We start from the raw sequence: 15,513 nt of genomic DNA on the forward strand, positions 1-15,513 counted from the left end.
AATGCATTGGACTCAGGCGGCAACAGCCCAGCTTTAATGATCTTAAATCCCTTTATTTTAGATTGTTTTGTAGTAATAGTACAACATAAACATTAAAGAGACTTTAGTTGTTACTGTACAATACTTTAAAACAGTTGTCATGTTGCACACATGCTTAAAATAGCTCTTGTTTGCGCCGCCCTCGTTGAAAACAATGTATTTCCAACTCCAGCTTGTCTCAGTTCAGGCTGCATGAACAGCGCTCGAGCGCTCAGTTTCTGCCCCCTCAATATCATAACCCTTCTCTAGCCTTGCTGTAGGCCTACTGTGTGTGTGTGTGTGTGTGTGTGTGTGTGTGTGTGTGTGTGTGTGTGTGTGTGTGTGTGTGTGTGTGTGTGTGTGTGTGTGTGTGTGTGTGTGTGTGTGTGTGTGTGTGTGTGTGTGTGTGTGTGTGTGTGTGTGTGTGTGTGTGTGTGTGTGTGTGTGTGTGTGTGTGTGTGTGTGTGTGTGCGTGCGTGCGTGCGTGCGTGCGTGCGTGCGTGCGTGCGTGCGTATTTTAATAAACTTACGAATCTGGAGGAATTGTCGTTCCTGATGGTCTTGGCGTTGCCAAAAGCCTCCAGAGCAGGGTTGGCCTGAATGATTTGATCTTCAAGGGTTCCCTGGAGACAAGCAGAGAGAAACCATTTATTTTTTAGGCTCCTATATATACAGGCTTAATGTTTGTTTTTAGTTCAATGTTTGTTTTAAAAAACACCATTGAAAATGAAGGGAAAATGTACGTCATCTTGTCCCTAAACACAAACATTGAATACCATTAACAATAAAGATAATTTAATGTTTGTTTTGACAACGTTTGTTTTACATCACTATTACATCACCTAATCGCGCACCTCACTTCACACAGGTGTGGTCTTTTACAATATATAGACCAAGAGTTACAAAAATAATCATATTTGAACGTTTTCATTTATAGTTTTACCGATCTACAAGCTCACAACTCGTCTCAGTGCAAGCTTGCAGATCTGCTATTTTCAGCATGCAACCAATACAAGTGTAAAATGACCCTGAATGATACTGGGGGCAGTATTATGCGTGTCTTAAGTACCAGGTCTTATGACTTAACTTAAGACCTGGAGGCGTGGTCAATGCTGTTTGGCCACTCAGAATAGCCAAATGGCATTGATCACGCCTCCAGGTCTTAAGTTAAGTAATAAGACCTACTTAAGACACGCATAATACTGCCCTGGATCTCTTGTCCACTAACATTTTAGTCTAGTTTTTATTTGTTTGTTTTTATTTGTCAAAATCGTATATTTAGTCCTAGTTTTAGTCAGCATAGCTTAGTTTTCATTTAGTTTCCATTTAGTTTTCGTCAGTGGAAAAAAAGGTAGTCGACGGACATTTTTTCGTCCTAGTTTTACTCGACGAAAACAACAACACTGGTTCAAAAAATGGAAACCTTTTTCTCGGCGGCGGCGTCCTTCTTCCCAGCCACGGCGGCGATGCTGGCGAAGTACTGGATGACCCTCTTGGTGTTCACCGTCTTCCCCGCTCCAGACTCCCCTCTGCAGGTATACACGCACACAGAGACATAATAAGCTCCAGACTCCCCTCTGCAGGTATACACACACACAGAGACATATAAGCTCCAGACTCCCCTCTGCAGGTATACACGCACACAGAGACATAATAAGCTCCAGACTCCCCTCTGCAGGTATACACGCACACAGAGACATATACTGTAAGCTCCAGACTCCCCTCTGCAGGTATACACACACACAGAGACATATAAGCTCCAGACTCCCCTCTGCAGGTATACACACACACAGAGACATATAAGCTCCAGACTCCCCTCTGCAGGTATACACGCACACAGAGACATAATAAGCTCCAGACTCCCCTCTGCAGGTATACACGCACACAGAGACATATAAGCTCCAGACTCCCCTCTGCAGGTATACACGCACACAGAGACATCAAAGGGGGCTTTTTGGCGTTGAACAAATTTATGTCCAGATTTGACTGAGGGACTGCCATTGGATTACTATTTTTTAATTTTCGTTTTTTCATGTCATATGAAAGCAGGGAATCATAGCTTCAAATTTACTTGTTGATATTGGTTGGTGGTTCAGTTTGACCCACCAGTTTTGGAATTATGGCTTATAGAGTAATGTCTTGCAGAGAAACAGCGAGTTGAGAAAACAGGCTTGAAAGGTTCACTTCTGTGGACTCGAACATTACACCTAGCTACATGTTTAAGCATTTATTTCATATTTACATGTCTTCTGTGGACTCTAACATTACACCTAGCTACATGTTTAAGCATTTATTTCATATTTACATGTCTTCTGTGGACTCTAACATTACACCTAGCTACATGTTTAAGCTTTTATTTCATATTTACCTGTTGATTTCAGCTCTGATATTTATTTCAGACATGCTCTATATGTGAAGAGTCTGCTTGTGCTATTAACTCAGTTTGGATAAAAACATTAAACAAAAAAGGTTTTCCTCTGGTGAAAAGCTGGAGGTTGCGCGATGGCAGGCAAATCTGGTCACGTTTGTTGGCGTTGAAAACAACTGTCCAAGATCAAAGGTATAATGATGTTTACTGTACTCACGTGATCAGGACAGACTGATTCTCTCTGTCTGTAAGAAGTTAAAGAGAAATAATTACGAATTACTTATATGGTATTATAAGTCACTTTATAGTTCCACTGATAATACCTGCCAACATGTCATGTTTTAGTGTAGGCTACAGAGTCACTATACTAATTGTTACAAGGTTTTCAAGTTTATAATACCTATAGAGCACCGAAGTCTGACGTCAATATCGGTAGAGGGCGCAAATCTGCAGGTTTGTGTACTTTTTGTTTGTATTGTAATCCCCATAGGGGGGATTTTAGATCGCCTCATATAAGAACTGTGTTCGGCCGTTTCACTCATATGGATATGAAGAATCAACTGACTGAGAGAAAACGCTAATGTTACTGCTACTGAATTAGTTACATTTTCGCTAGAAACAGACTATCATATATGAGTGACTGACTGTCATAAACGATACAGAGACACCTCCCCGACAATAACGCCGAGACAGCTTGTTTATTTTTGGACCACAGCGCTTATTAAGATGAGCCCATGTTATTCTCCATAGAGAATTAATTCCTCGAACCAGGGGAATCGAAGGGATGAGCGAGTTACGTCAGGACTTCAGTGCTCTATACCAACATGTACTGGTAGGCTAATGAGTTAGAAGGTCAGAGACAGTCATTAATACAAATGAAGTTAGAAGGTTTTTCAGTCTATAAGTATACCAGTGTTGTTTTTGACAGCACATTTCTGTTTTAGTTTTAGTCATAGTCTTTGGACCGAAACTTAAAGTGGCATTCCACTCATTTTCAACATTTTACTATGTCATTAATATACCTTATAAAAACATTCTGTGTTCCCTAGAACTGGAGATCTGAAAAAAATCATGATTTTTTTTTCATACTTACAGTTCTAGGAAACACAGAATGGGGGGACTTTTTTATTATTTCCACACAACAGCTCTAAGGTATATTAATGACATAGTAAAATGTTGAAAATGAGTGGAATGCCCCTTTAAGTTAGTTTTAGTCACACGTTAGTCACCTGGAATGTTTTAGTGTTAGTCTAGTTTTAGTCGACTAAGTGTCATGCGATTTTAGTCGACTAAATCTACAGTTGATTTAGTCGACTAAACTGTATTTTGGCGGGCCTTGATGCCGTCGTATAATGACTGTTTTTGCACTTGCTGAAAATAGCCGATCTACAAGCTCACAACTTGTCGCAAGCGTTGTGAGCTTGTAGATCAGCTATTTTCAGCATGCAACGAAGTGTAAAATGACTTATACTGGATCTCTTGTCCACTAGTCTTGTCCACTTGTCCTCTAGACATTTTACTCTAGTTTTCATTTGTTGATGAAATTGTCAGTATATTTAGTCTTAGTTTTAGTCACCATAGCTTAAGTTTTCATTTAGCTTCCATTTAGTTTTCGTCAGTGAAAAAAGGTAGTCGACGGACATTTTTCGTCTTAGTATTTAGTCGACGAAATCAACACTGAAGTATACCTGACAACAATGTACTGGTAGGCTAATGAGTTAGAAGGTCAGTGATGTGTCAATGTACTGGTAGGCTAATGAGTTAGAAGGTCAGTGATGTGTCAATGTACTGGTAGGCTAATGAGTTAGAAGGTCAGTGATGTGTCAATGTACTGGTAGGCTAATGAGTTAGAAGGTCAGTGATGTGTCAATGTACTGGTAGGCTAATGAGTTAGAAGGTCAGTGATGTGTCAATGTACTGGTAGGCTAATGAGTTAGAAGGTCAGTGATGTGTCAATGTACTGGTAGGCTAATGAGTTAGAAGGTCAGTGATGTGTCAATGTACTGGTAGGCTAATGAGTTAGAAGGTCAGTGATGTGTCAATGTACTGGTATAGGCTAATGAGTTAGAAGGTCAGTGATGTGTCAATGTACTGGTAGGCTAATGAGTTAGAAGGTCAGTGATGTGTCAATGTACTGGTAGGCTAATGAGTTAGAAGGTCAGTGATGTGTCAATGTACTGGTAGGCTAATGAGTTAGAAGGTCAGTGATGTGTCAATGTACTGGTAGGCTAATGAGTTAGAAGGTCAGTGATGTGTCAATGTACTGGTAGGCTAATGAGTTAGAAGGTCAGTGATGTGTCAATGTACTGGTAGGCTAATGAGTTAGAAGGTCAGTGATGTGGCAATGTACTGGTAGGCTAATGAGTTAGAAGGTCAGTGATGTGTCAATGTACTGGTAGGCTAATGAGTTAGAAGGTCAGTGATGTGTCAATGTACTGGTATAGGCTAATGAGTTAGAAGGTCAGTGATGTGTCAATGTACTGGTAGGCTAATGAGTTAGAAGGTCAGTGATGTGTCAATGTACTGGTAGGCTAATGAGTTAGAAGGTCAGTGATGTGTCAATGTACTGGTAGGCTAATGAGTTAGAAGGTCAGTGATGTGTCAATGTACTGGTAGGCTAATGAGTTAGAAGGTCAGTGATGTGTCAATGTACTGGTAGGCTAATGAGTTAGAAGGTCAGTGATGTGTCAATGTACTGGTAGGCTAATGAGTTAGAAGGTCAGTGATGAGTCAATGTACTGGTAGGCTAATGAGTTAGAAGGTCAGTGATGTGTTAATGTACTGGTATAGGCTAATGAGTTAGAAGGTCAGTGATGTGTTAATGTACTGGTAGGCTAATGAGTTAGAAGGTCAGTGATGTGTCAATGTACTGGTAGGCTAATGAGTTAGAAGGTCAGTGATGTGTCAATGTACTGGTATAGGCTAATGAGTTAGAAGGTCAGTGATGTGTCAATGTACTGGTATAGGCTAATGAGTTAGAAGGTCAGTGATGTGTCAATGTACTGGTAGGCTAATGAGTTAGAAGGTCAGTGATGTGTCAATGTACTGGTAGGCTAATGAGTTAGAAGGTCAATGATGTGTCAATGTACTGGTAGGCTAATGAGTTAGAAGGTCAGTGATGTGTCAATGTACTGGTAGGCTAATGAGTTAGAAGGTCAGTGATGTGTCAATGTACTGGTAGGCTAATGAGTTAGAAGGTCAGTGATGTGTCATTATACAAATGAACACAGAACACTGCGTATAAAGAGGAGTTAACGGTGCAATTATGGCCACTAGATTTGCCCGTAAACCTCAAGTTTAGCGGGCATATATACAGTAATATACGGTAATAATACAGTTTAGCGGGCATATATACAGTAATATACGGTAATAATACAGGTGTGACGGTATACAACTCGGGAGTTTACCGCAGTTTGTAGGAAAATTTAACGGGAGTTTCCTGTAATATACACATCTGTATCCCATGCTTTTTGCGCAGTAGAAGTTTGGTTGAAGTACCTGACAACATGTACTGGTAGGCGTTGTCGGACACAGAGAAGACGTGGGGCGGAGCTTCGCTCCTCTTCTTGCCGCGGTAGGCGTTGACCACAGACTGGTCGTAGACCGGCAGCCACTTGTAGGGGTTGACCGTCACGCAGAACAGCCCCGAGTAGGTCTGTGTGGGGGACAGGACAGGGCGTCAGCGTCAACACCAAACACTTTTACCGACGGACCGGATGTTGTGCCAGATGTGGCTGTAGCAGCTAGATGTAGCCAAAACACTCGATGCGATCGACAACAACGGGAGGTAAGATTAAATCTAACGCGACTAGCGACTGGACAGCGGGGGCCCGTCTAACACATGATATTTTCTTAGAATTGGAACGGGATGATTTAGATCGTGAGTTATTAACGTTTTAAGATTTTCGTTGTCGTCGGCTAAACAGGGGGGGGAACATTTTCGATGACGTCTCACCGTTGCGCAACATCGAGGATTGCGCAACAGGCACTCCTAGGCTGTTGAGTGATGCGATCCGTTTTCATATCAATAAACTTAGTCTTTTGGATAAAACTTCGTCCTGGTCCGCTGGGTGTTACGAATATAAAGGACGGTGAACTTTGTCCTGGGCGATTGGGGTGTTAAAACAGAACAGAACAGTCCTGAGTAGGTCTGTGGGGACAGGACAGGACAGGACAGGACAGGACAGGACAGGACAGGACAGGACAGGACAGGACAGGACAGGACAGGACAGGACAGGACAGGACAGGACAGGATGTCACCATCAACACCAGTTAAAACAGAACAGGTCAATCAAAAATTCAATTAATAGATGGTCAAGTCTTTCAATATCTTTGATCGGCAGAATTAATATACTCAAAATGAATGTACTTCCCAAGCTATTGTATTTATTTCAAAACGTACCCTTGTCACCTCCACCAAACTTCTTTTCTAGAACCAGGAAATTGTTTACCAACTTTATTTGGAACAATAGACGTCCTAGACTTAGATTTTCCTTACTTTATCTACCCTATGATAGGGGAGGATTACAGTGTCCTAACTTGCTGTGGTATTTTTGGGCAGCTCAACTGAGAACACTAATGTTCTACTTTACAACGGATGCGGCGCCGGCATGGAAAGATGTGGAATCAAGCTCCTTGAAGTTACCACTCCCCCTTTATATTTACTCAGATACTTATAAAAACCTAAAAAGAATTACAAGCAATCCTATAGTTAAAACAATGATTGAAGTCTGGCATGAGGTTAATATATTTTTGGGAGAACATCCATGTCTCTCTCGCTTCAGCCCAATATGGGGTAATAATCAATTTGTGCCAGGTAGAGCTGATGGGGGGTTTAAATTATGGGCTGATAGGGGAATAGGTCAATTAAGGGATGTATTTGAGAGGGGTCGGGGGAGTATGCTCTCGTTTGAGGAACTGGTCATTAAATATGATATCCCTCGCAAACACTTCTTTAAATATCTGCAACTGAGGGACTTTATTAGAACTAATCTGGGGCAATCCATGCTGGCCCCATCCATGTCTGTGCTGGAGAAAGCTTTGGTTAATGACCCATTCGGAAGGGGGTTAATATCAGATTTCTACGCCCTATTGGTTGACTTCTCTCCGGAATCCTCGGAAGATAGGCTTAATGCCTGGAGAACAGATATTCAGGAGGATTTAACAGTGGAACAATGGAGTACAGCTTGTGCACAAGCTCAATCCCAGACTGGGAATACTCGTCTAAAACTTCTACAATACAATTGGCTTATGAGAGTGTACATCACACCAGTTAAACTTAATAAGTATAATTGTAATATTCCAGATGTATGCACCAGATGCGGTGAAGATAGAGGCACATTGTTCCACTGTCTATGGTCCTGTCCAAAATTGATGGAGTTTTGGGGGAAGGTCGGGCAGGAAATACAGAAGATTTTGTCAATAAATATTGTACCAGAACCAAAGTTCTTCCTGCTCGGTCTATATCCGGAGGGACACAAGATAAAGCGTAATGAACAAATGTTTATAGATATATGTCTTTTACAAGCTAAGAGAGTGATAGCATTGACCTGGAAGAGGCCAGACAAACCAAGTATTACACAGTGGTTCAGGGAATTGTCTTTATGTTTACCGTTGGAAAAGATTGCATATATTCTTAAGGACAAACAAGAAATGTTTCAGGAGGTGTGGGGCCGTTTTATAAGATACATAAAGAACAATAATTTGTCACATTTAATGGATGGAGCTGAAGAGGAGTAGTGCTGTTGTTGTTGTTTTTTGTTTTGTTTTGTTGTTTTTGGTTATTGTTGTTTTGCTTTCTTTATATCAGTAATTGGCTTGTACTGTTCATTGTTGTTGTTTTTTTGTTTATTTGTATTGTCATTTGTGTGTGTGAAAAAAGGAAAATAAATACATTGTTGAAAAAAAAACAAAAAAAACAGAACAGGTCTGTGTGGGACGGGATGTCACTGTCAACACCAGTGGGGGGAAAAAAATAAAAACAGCTCAGCCCGAAGTCTGACGTCAATATCGGTAGAGGGTGCAAATCCACGGGTTCATGTACTTTTTATTTGCATTGTAATCCCCATAGGGGGATTTTAGATTTTAGATGGTCACATATTATGCCAATCATGAAAATTGCTCAACATATGCAAGTTAGCAACCGGCAGTTTCTACATGCTGGGGACCCATAGTCAGCATTTATAACATAAAACCTTGGCACTGCGTGAAAAGAGGAGTTAACGGGCAATTATATGGGCACTGTATTTTGCCCGTAAACCTCAAGTTTAGCAGCATATACAGTTAATATACGGTAATATAAAGGTGTGATGGTACAATTCGGGAGTTTACCGGAGTTTGTTGGAAAGTTTAACGGGAGTTTCCTGTAATGTAGGCCTACACATCCGTATTCCATGCTTTTTGCGCAGTGCATGGTGTACTCAACATGTCCGGGTTCACAATGGGGCTCTATGGGCCGGCAAGTGGACTACTGTGGAATAACGACTCACGTAGATCATCCAGGCTGCGTAGCGCTCTTTGAGGACGTTATAAGAAACAGTGACCCACGTAGATCATCCAGGCTGCGTAACGCTCTTTGAGGACGTTATAAGAAACAGTGACTCACGTAGATCATCCAGGCTGCGTAGCGCTCTTTGAGGACGTTAAGAAACAGTGACTCACGTAGATCATCCAGGCTGCGTAACGCTCTTTGAGGACGTTAAGAAACAGTGACTCACGTAGATCATCCAGGCTGCGTAACGCTCTTTGAGGACGTTAAGAAACAGTGACTCACGTAGATCATCCAGGCTGCGTAGCGCTCTTTGAGGACGTTATAAGAAACAGTGACTCACGTAGATCATCCAGGCTGCGTAGCGCTCTTTGAGGACGTTAAGAAACAGTGACTCACGTAGATCATCCAGGCTGCGTAACGCTCTTTGAGGACGTTAAGAAACAGTGACTCACGTAGATCATCCAGGCTGCGTAGCGCTCTTTGAGGACGTTAAGAAACAGTGACTCACGTAGATCAACCAGGCTGCGAAGCGCTCTTTGAGGACGTTAAGAAACAGTGACTCACGTAGATCATCCAGGCTGCGTAACGCTCTTTGAGGACGTTAAGAAACAGTGACTCACGTAGATCATCCAGGCTGCGTAGCGCTCTTTGAGGACGTTAAGAAACAGTGACTCACGTAGATCATCCAGGCTGCGTAGCGCTCTTTGAGGACGTTATAAGAAACAGTGACTCACGCAGATCATCCAGGCTGCGTAGCGCTCTTTGAGGACGTTATAAGAAACAGTGACTCACGTAGATCATCCAGGCTGCGTAACGCTCTTTGAGGACGTTATAAGAAACAGTGACTCACGTAGATCATCCAGGCTGCGTAGCGCTCTTTGAGGACGTTAAGAAACAGTGACTCACGTAGATCATCCAGGCTGCGTAGCGCTCTTTGAGGACGTTAAGAAACAGTGACTCACGTAGATCATCCAGGCTGCGTAACGCTCTTTGAGGACGTTAAGAAACAGTGACTCACGTAGATCATCCAGGCTGCGTAACGCTCTTTGAGGACGTTAAGAAACAGTGACTCACATAGATCATCCAGGCTGCGTAACGCTCTTTGAGGTTGAACAGCACGGCGGGCTCATGCAGGAAGGTGAACATCGCCATGTCTTCGATCTTATCGTACTTCGGCGGGTTCTGGGGGTGGATGTTCTCCTCCTTATGGGTGGCTTCCTGGAGAGGAAAACAAAAAGAGCACAATAGAGGGTATGCGGAGTGACATCATCATCAAACCCGGAAGTTATGCAGGAATGCCCATACTGAGTGGCAAAAAAAACTACTTTCTGGCCTCGACAGCCCATACATCCAAACAGAAAAGTCCTATCTGATTGCATTAAACAACGTTAAACAATGTTAAACTCACTTTGCCTGTTGCTTTGCCACTCGATGTGCCATTCACTTTAAGCATGCGCATACCCTCTATTGGTGAGGTAACAGTACATGTATGCTCACAGCAAAGATACATGATCTACAAGCAGCATGCTCACAACAACTCGCGGCATTGTGAGCTTGTAGATCGGCTATTTCAGTCAAAACAGTCATTACGACTGCATCAAGGCTCCGCCAAAACACATTTTAGTCGACTAAATCAACTGTAGATTTAGTCGACTAAAACTAGACTAAAAACGAAAACATTCCGGGTGACTAAAATGTGCCTGAAACTAAATTAAAACTATTTAAGAGACTATATGACTAAAACAAAAAAAACAAAATTTGCTGCCAAAAACAACACACACACACACACGTCGCACGCACTTACTTTTCCGAACTCTGTGTTGACGGTGACTTTGTCTCCGTCTCGGCTGGTGATCGTGGCCTTGACGTACTCCACCTCGGGGTCGGGCACGAAGCACTCCTTCTTCATGTCGAACGGACGCGTCTGCGCCTCCAGACGCTCCTTGTCCGACTTCCGCAGGAACGCGGCGGCCATGCCGAACTCCGCCATCAGTGCGTCGCCCATCGCTGCTGCTGCTGCGGTGCTCGGGTGGTGGTGTTCTCCTAGCGACGCATTTACCAGAAAGATATACGACATTAACCCATGAGGCCTGACGTCATTAACATTAACCCATGAGGCCTGACGTCGATTTTTTTTTTTTTAAATGTATTTTTCTGAAAAACCTCACGTTTCTCAATATTTCATCTCAAGGACCCCAACAAATTATATGTAATTGGCCACCGACCCCCATCTGAAAATATGTAGTTCCAGGGGCACTCGGTGCCGCGCTATGAGCTTGTAGATCTGCTATTTTTCAATAGCTAAAGTATAACATAATGCTTAAAACACCAAAAGGGGTTCCCGTTCAGAATGTGTTAAAGCACTGGCTAAATAATAGTTAGGTACCAAATGGACCCTAACGGGTCCGTTTGGTTCCATTTGTACACTCTCAGAGTTCAATTAACCCATTGAGACCATACGACGTGTGGGAACGTCATGACTAATCCAACCAACGGATTGCTAGGATGTGTACAAACACGTCCTAGCGCATTTTCATTGATATCAAACGAGAAACAAATATTCTGAATATTATATTCTGTTGGCCTCTCCTTCTGCACCATACTCCTTGTCGTTTACTTGTATACGGATCAGAAAGAATGCCTCGTATCTCCTGATCTAAAGGAGCTCTCCGTGGTTTTGATCAGATGGACATACTAAGCTCTTCATTTCTGACTTCTCGCCTGCCTCTCTGCCTCTCTATGAACGCGAGGGATTTTTCAGTGATTTTATTGTATTTTTTGAAAGGAATGGCGTCCCTGGAACAACATAATTTGAGGTGGGGGTCGGAGGCCAAATACATATAATTCTAGGGATCCTTGACATGAAATGGTTTGAGAACCACTGACACATAGAAAACGGAACAGTGTCTTGCCTTGTGTTGAAACCCGGTTGGATGGTCCGTGGGAGAGGTGGTGTCGGTGGGATCCGTGGGAGAGGTGGTGTCGGTGGGATCCGTGGGAGAGGTGGTGTCGGTGGGATCCGTGGGATCCGTGGGAGAGGTGGTGTCGGTGGGATCCGTGGGAGAGGTGGTGTCGGTGGGATCCGTGGGAGAGGTTGTGTCGGTGGGATCCGTGGGAGAGGTGGTGTCGGTGGGAGAGGTGGTGTCGGTGGGATCCGTGGGAGAGGTGGTGTCGGTGGGAGAGGTGGTGTCGGTGGGATCCGTGGGAGAGGTGGTGTCGGTGGGATCCGTGGGAGAGGTGGTGTCGGTGGGATCCGTGGGAGAGGTGGTGTCGGTGGGATCCGTGGGAGAGGTGGTGTCGGTGGGATCCGTGGGAGAGGTGGTGTCGGTGGGATCGCTGAGAACAAGGATATATTTCAACAAAATTAGTTTCTATTGTAGTTTTAGGCATAGTCCCTTGAATAGTTTATTTAGTTTTAGTCTGTCTAGTTTTATTCGACTAAATATCATATACGATTTTTGTCGACTAAAATGTATTTTGGCGGACCTTGATACCGTCGTAATGGCTGATTTTACACTTGCTGAAAATAGCCGATCTACAAGCCCACAACGCGTCGCAGTGCGACGCGTTGTGGGCTTGTAGATCGGCTATTTTCAGCATGCAACCAAGTGTAAAGTGACTTATATAATACTTGATTTCTTGTCCACTAGTCCCTTCCTATTTGTCGACAAAACTGTCAGTATATTTAGTCTTATAGTTTTAGTAGCTAGTTTTCATTTAGTTTTCGTCAGTGGAAAAAGGTAGTCGACAAAATCAACGTTATCTACCTGCTATAGTGTCTACTTTTTAATTCTTTGTTTGGTCCAAAACATTGTGTTTATTGTCATGATTTGTCACGACAACAGTTGGCTCTGTCCGCGGCGTAAACGTCTTTAAATACATACTTTTGAAAAGTCTATGAGGAAAATGAACGGGTATTTATTTTCCGGATCTCTCGAGGGGGCGGGACTGCGACGCTCTATTGTCCCCCGGTGTCCTGTGTCCCCGCCCAGCCCTGTCTCTGTGTTGTCTCCTATTGTCCCCCGGTGTTGTGTTTGTCCTGTGTTGTCTCCTATACCTGCTATAGTGTCCCCTGGTGTCCTGTGTCCCCCAGCCCTGTCTCTGTGTTGTCTCCTACCTGCTATAGTGTCCCCTGGTGTCCTGTGTCCCCCAGCCCTGTCTCTGTGTTGTCTCCTACCTGCTATAGTGTCCCCTGGTGTCCTGTGTCCCCCAGCCCTGTCTCTGTGTTGTCTCCTATACCTGCTATAGTGTCCCCTGGTGTCCTGTGTTGTCTCCTACCTGCTAATGTCCCCTGGTGTCCTGTGTTGTCTCCTACCTGCTAATGTCCCCTGGTGTCCTGTGTTGTCTCCTACCTGCTATAGTGTCCCCTGGTGTCCTGTGTTGTCTCCTACCTGCTATAGTGTCCCCTGGTGTCCTGTGTTGTCTCCTACCTGCTATAGTGTCCCCTGGTGTCCTGTGTCCCCCAGCCCTGTCTCTGTGTTGTCTCCTATACCTGCTATAGTGTCCCCTGGTGTCCTGTGTTGTCTCCTACCTGCTATAGTGTCCCCTGGTGTCCTTTGTCCCCCAGCCCTGTCCCAGCCTGTATATAAAGGCTAGCATCAGACCATGTTTGGAAGGAAGGGTCATAAATAAATGAATCCATTCTTACATGTTGTTACGAGCTCCAAACAATGGAGAGAGAGAGAGAGAGAGAGAGAGAGAGAGAGAGAGAGAGAGAGAGAGAGAGAGAGAGAGAGAATCATCCCTTTGTTTGTTTCGCTTCCTATTTGGGAGCCTCCAATGAGATTGGGCTTTGTGATGCTATATTAAACTGTATTAAAGATTTAATGACACATGAGGCCGTTGCTGTTGCTCCACCACCTCATAAACTGCACCATGCGTTGCAAAGCAGAAATGTCACGATTCTACAAAACGACCTCTACAATCCTGACAGTTTTCTGAAAAACCTCATGTTTCTATATGTCAGTTGTGCTCAACCTTTTTCACGTGAAAGACCCCCATCTGAAAATATGTTGAAAATATGTTGTTCCAGTGATAAATAGGGTCTTCCTGTGTGTTTCAACCATCAAATCCACGTGGCGTGGATTTAAATTTGTCACAAAATTATTATTATTTTTTGCTTCTAATTTTTATCCCACAATTTTGTAACCCATTTTTCACCCCTGTGTCAATTATCTAATGTGATCCTGGGCTCTACACACCCTCCGCCAACCTAGTCCCCATATATGGGGAACATGGGGAGAGCAACGGACATGAACTCATGCTTCCTTCATGCCTGAGTGTCCAAGTTGCGCCTTTACACCTGACAGGGGAGAGTTTCCCTGGTTGGACGTAGCGCGTGGAAGGAACACGTTATTCCAACCAGTTCCTTTCCCCTCCATCAGGCGCCCTGGCTGGCCAGGGGGAGGCAGTTTAGAGACCAGGATTAGGGGGTTATTTTCTATTTAAGCAGTAAGACGCCCTGGATGCGTCTTACTGGATGCGTGATGTCACCCAGGTGGATGCGTGATGTCACCCAGGTGGATGCGTGCACGCGACCTCACCCTTTAGGGCGAGGCCGCTTCTCGCCCTAAAGGGTGAGGTCGCGTGCACGCATCCACCTGGGTGACATCACGCATCCACCTGGGTGACATCACGCATCCACCTGGGTCACATCACGCATCCACCTGGGTCACATCAACACCTAAAGGGTGAGGTCGCGTGCACGCATCCACCTGGGTGACATCAACACCTAAAGGGGGAGGTCGCGTGCACGCATCCACCTGGGTCACATCAACACCTAAAGGGGGAGGTCGCATGCACGCATCCACCTGGTTCACATCACGCATCCACCTGGGTGACATCAACACCTAAAGGGGGAGGTCGCGTGCACGCATCCACCTGGGTCACATCAACACCTAAAGGGGGAGGTCGCGTGCACGCATCCACCTGGGTGACATCACGCATCCACCTGGGTCACATCAACACCTAAAGGGGGAGGTCGCGTGCACGCATCCACCTGGGTCACATCAACACCTAAAGGGGGAGGTCGCATGCACGCATCCACCTGGGTGACATCACGCATCCACCTGGGTGACATCACGCATCCACCTGGGTGACATCACGCATCCACCTGGTTCACATCAACACCTAAAGGGGGAGGTCGCATGCACGCATCCACCTGGGTGACATCACGCATCCACCTGGGTGACATCACGCATCCACCTGGGTGACATCACGCATCCACCTGGGTGACATCACGCATCCACCTGGGTGACATCAACATACGGATCACAAAAAAGCCTGAGTGTAGTGTAGGCCCGAACTGTAATGCCTCTTTGATGAAATCATCACTGTGGGATATTCCAAAGCTTATCTAATGTGATCCTGGGCTCTACACACCCTCCGCCAACCTAGTCCCCATATATGGGGGACATGGGGAGAGCAACGGACTTGAACTCATGATTCCTTCATGCCTGAGTGTCCAAGTTGCGCCTTTACACCTGACAGGGGAGAGTTTCCCTGGTTGGACGTAGCGCGTGGAAGGAACACGTTATTCCAACCAGTTCCTTTCCCCTCCATCAGGCGCTCAGAAAAGTCCTATTTGATTGACAGCCCATATACATCCAATCAGAAAAGTCCTATCTGTTTGACAGCC

The 15,513-nt window shown here is 44.5% G+C and overlaps 2 protein-coding genes across 2 annotated transcripts in view; both read right to left on the bottom strand.

The window, feature by feature from the left end:
* Window positions 1-10,881, bottom strand: part of LOC306940286 (myosin-7-like) — a gene marked incomplete at both ends in the record, with an annotated part of 74,111 nt that extends 63,230 nt beyond the window's left edge. The window contains 7 exons of the mRNA XM_079525308.1: window positions 549-641; window positions 1,442-1,547; window positions 2,604-2,631; window positions 5,885-6,041; window positions 8,875-8,898; window positions 9,975-10,094; window positions 10,681-10,881. Coding sequence (XP_079381434.1) covers window positions 549-641; window positions 1,442-1,547; window positions 2,604-2,631; window positions 5,885-6,041; window positions 8,875-8,898; window positions 9,975-10,094; window positions 10,681-10,881 — 729 coding nt within the window. The remainder of the gene's footprint in view (window positions 1-548; window positions 642-1,441; window positions 1,548-2,603; window positions 2,632-5,884; window positions 6,042-8,874; window positions 8,899-9,974; window positions 10,095-10,680) is intronic.
* LOC306939895 (uncharacterized protein) overlaps window positions 1-15,513 on the bottom strand; it is a 355,389-nt gene that overhangs the window by 311,022 nt on the left and 28,854 nt on the right. The window lies entirely within an intron of this gene.

Source organism: Electrona antarctica (assembly GCF_951216825.1).
Source record: "Electrona antarctica genome assembly, chromosome: 16".
Lineage (NCBI taxonomy): Eukaryota > Metazoa > Chordata > Actinopteri > Myctophiformes > Myctophidae > Electrona > Electrona antarctica.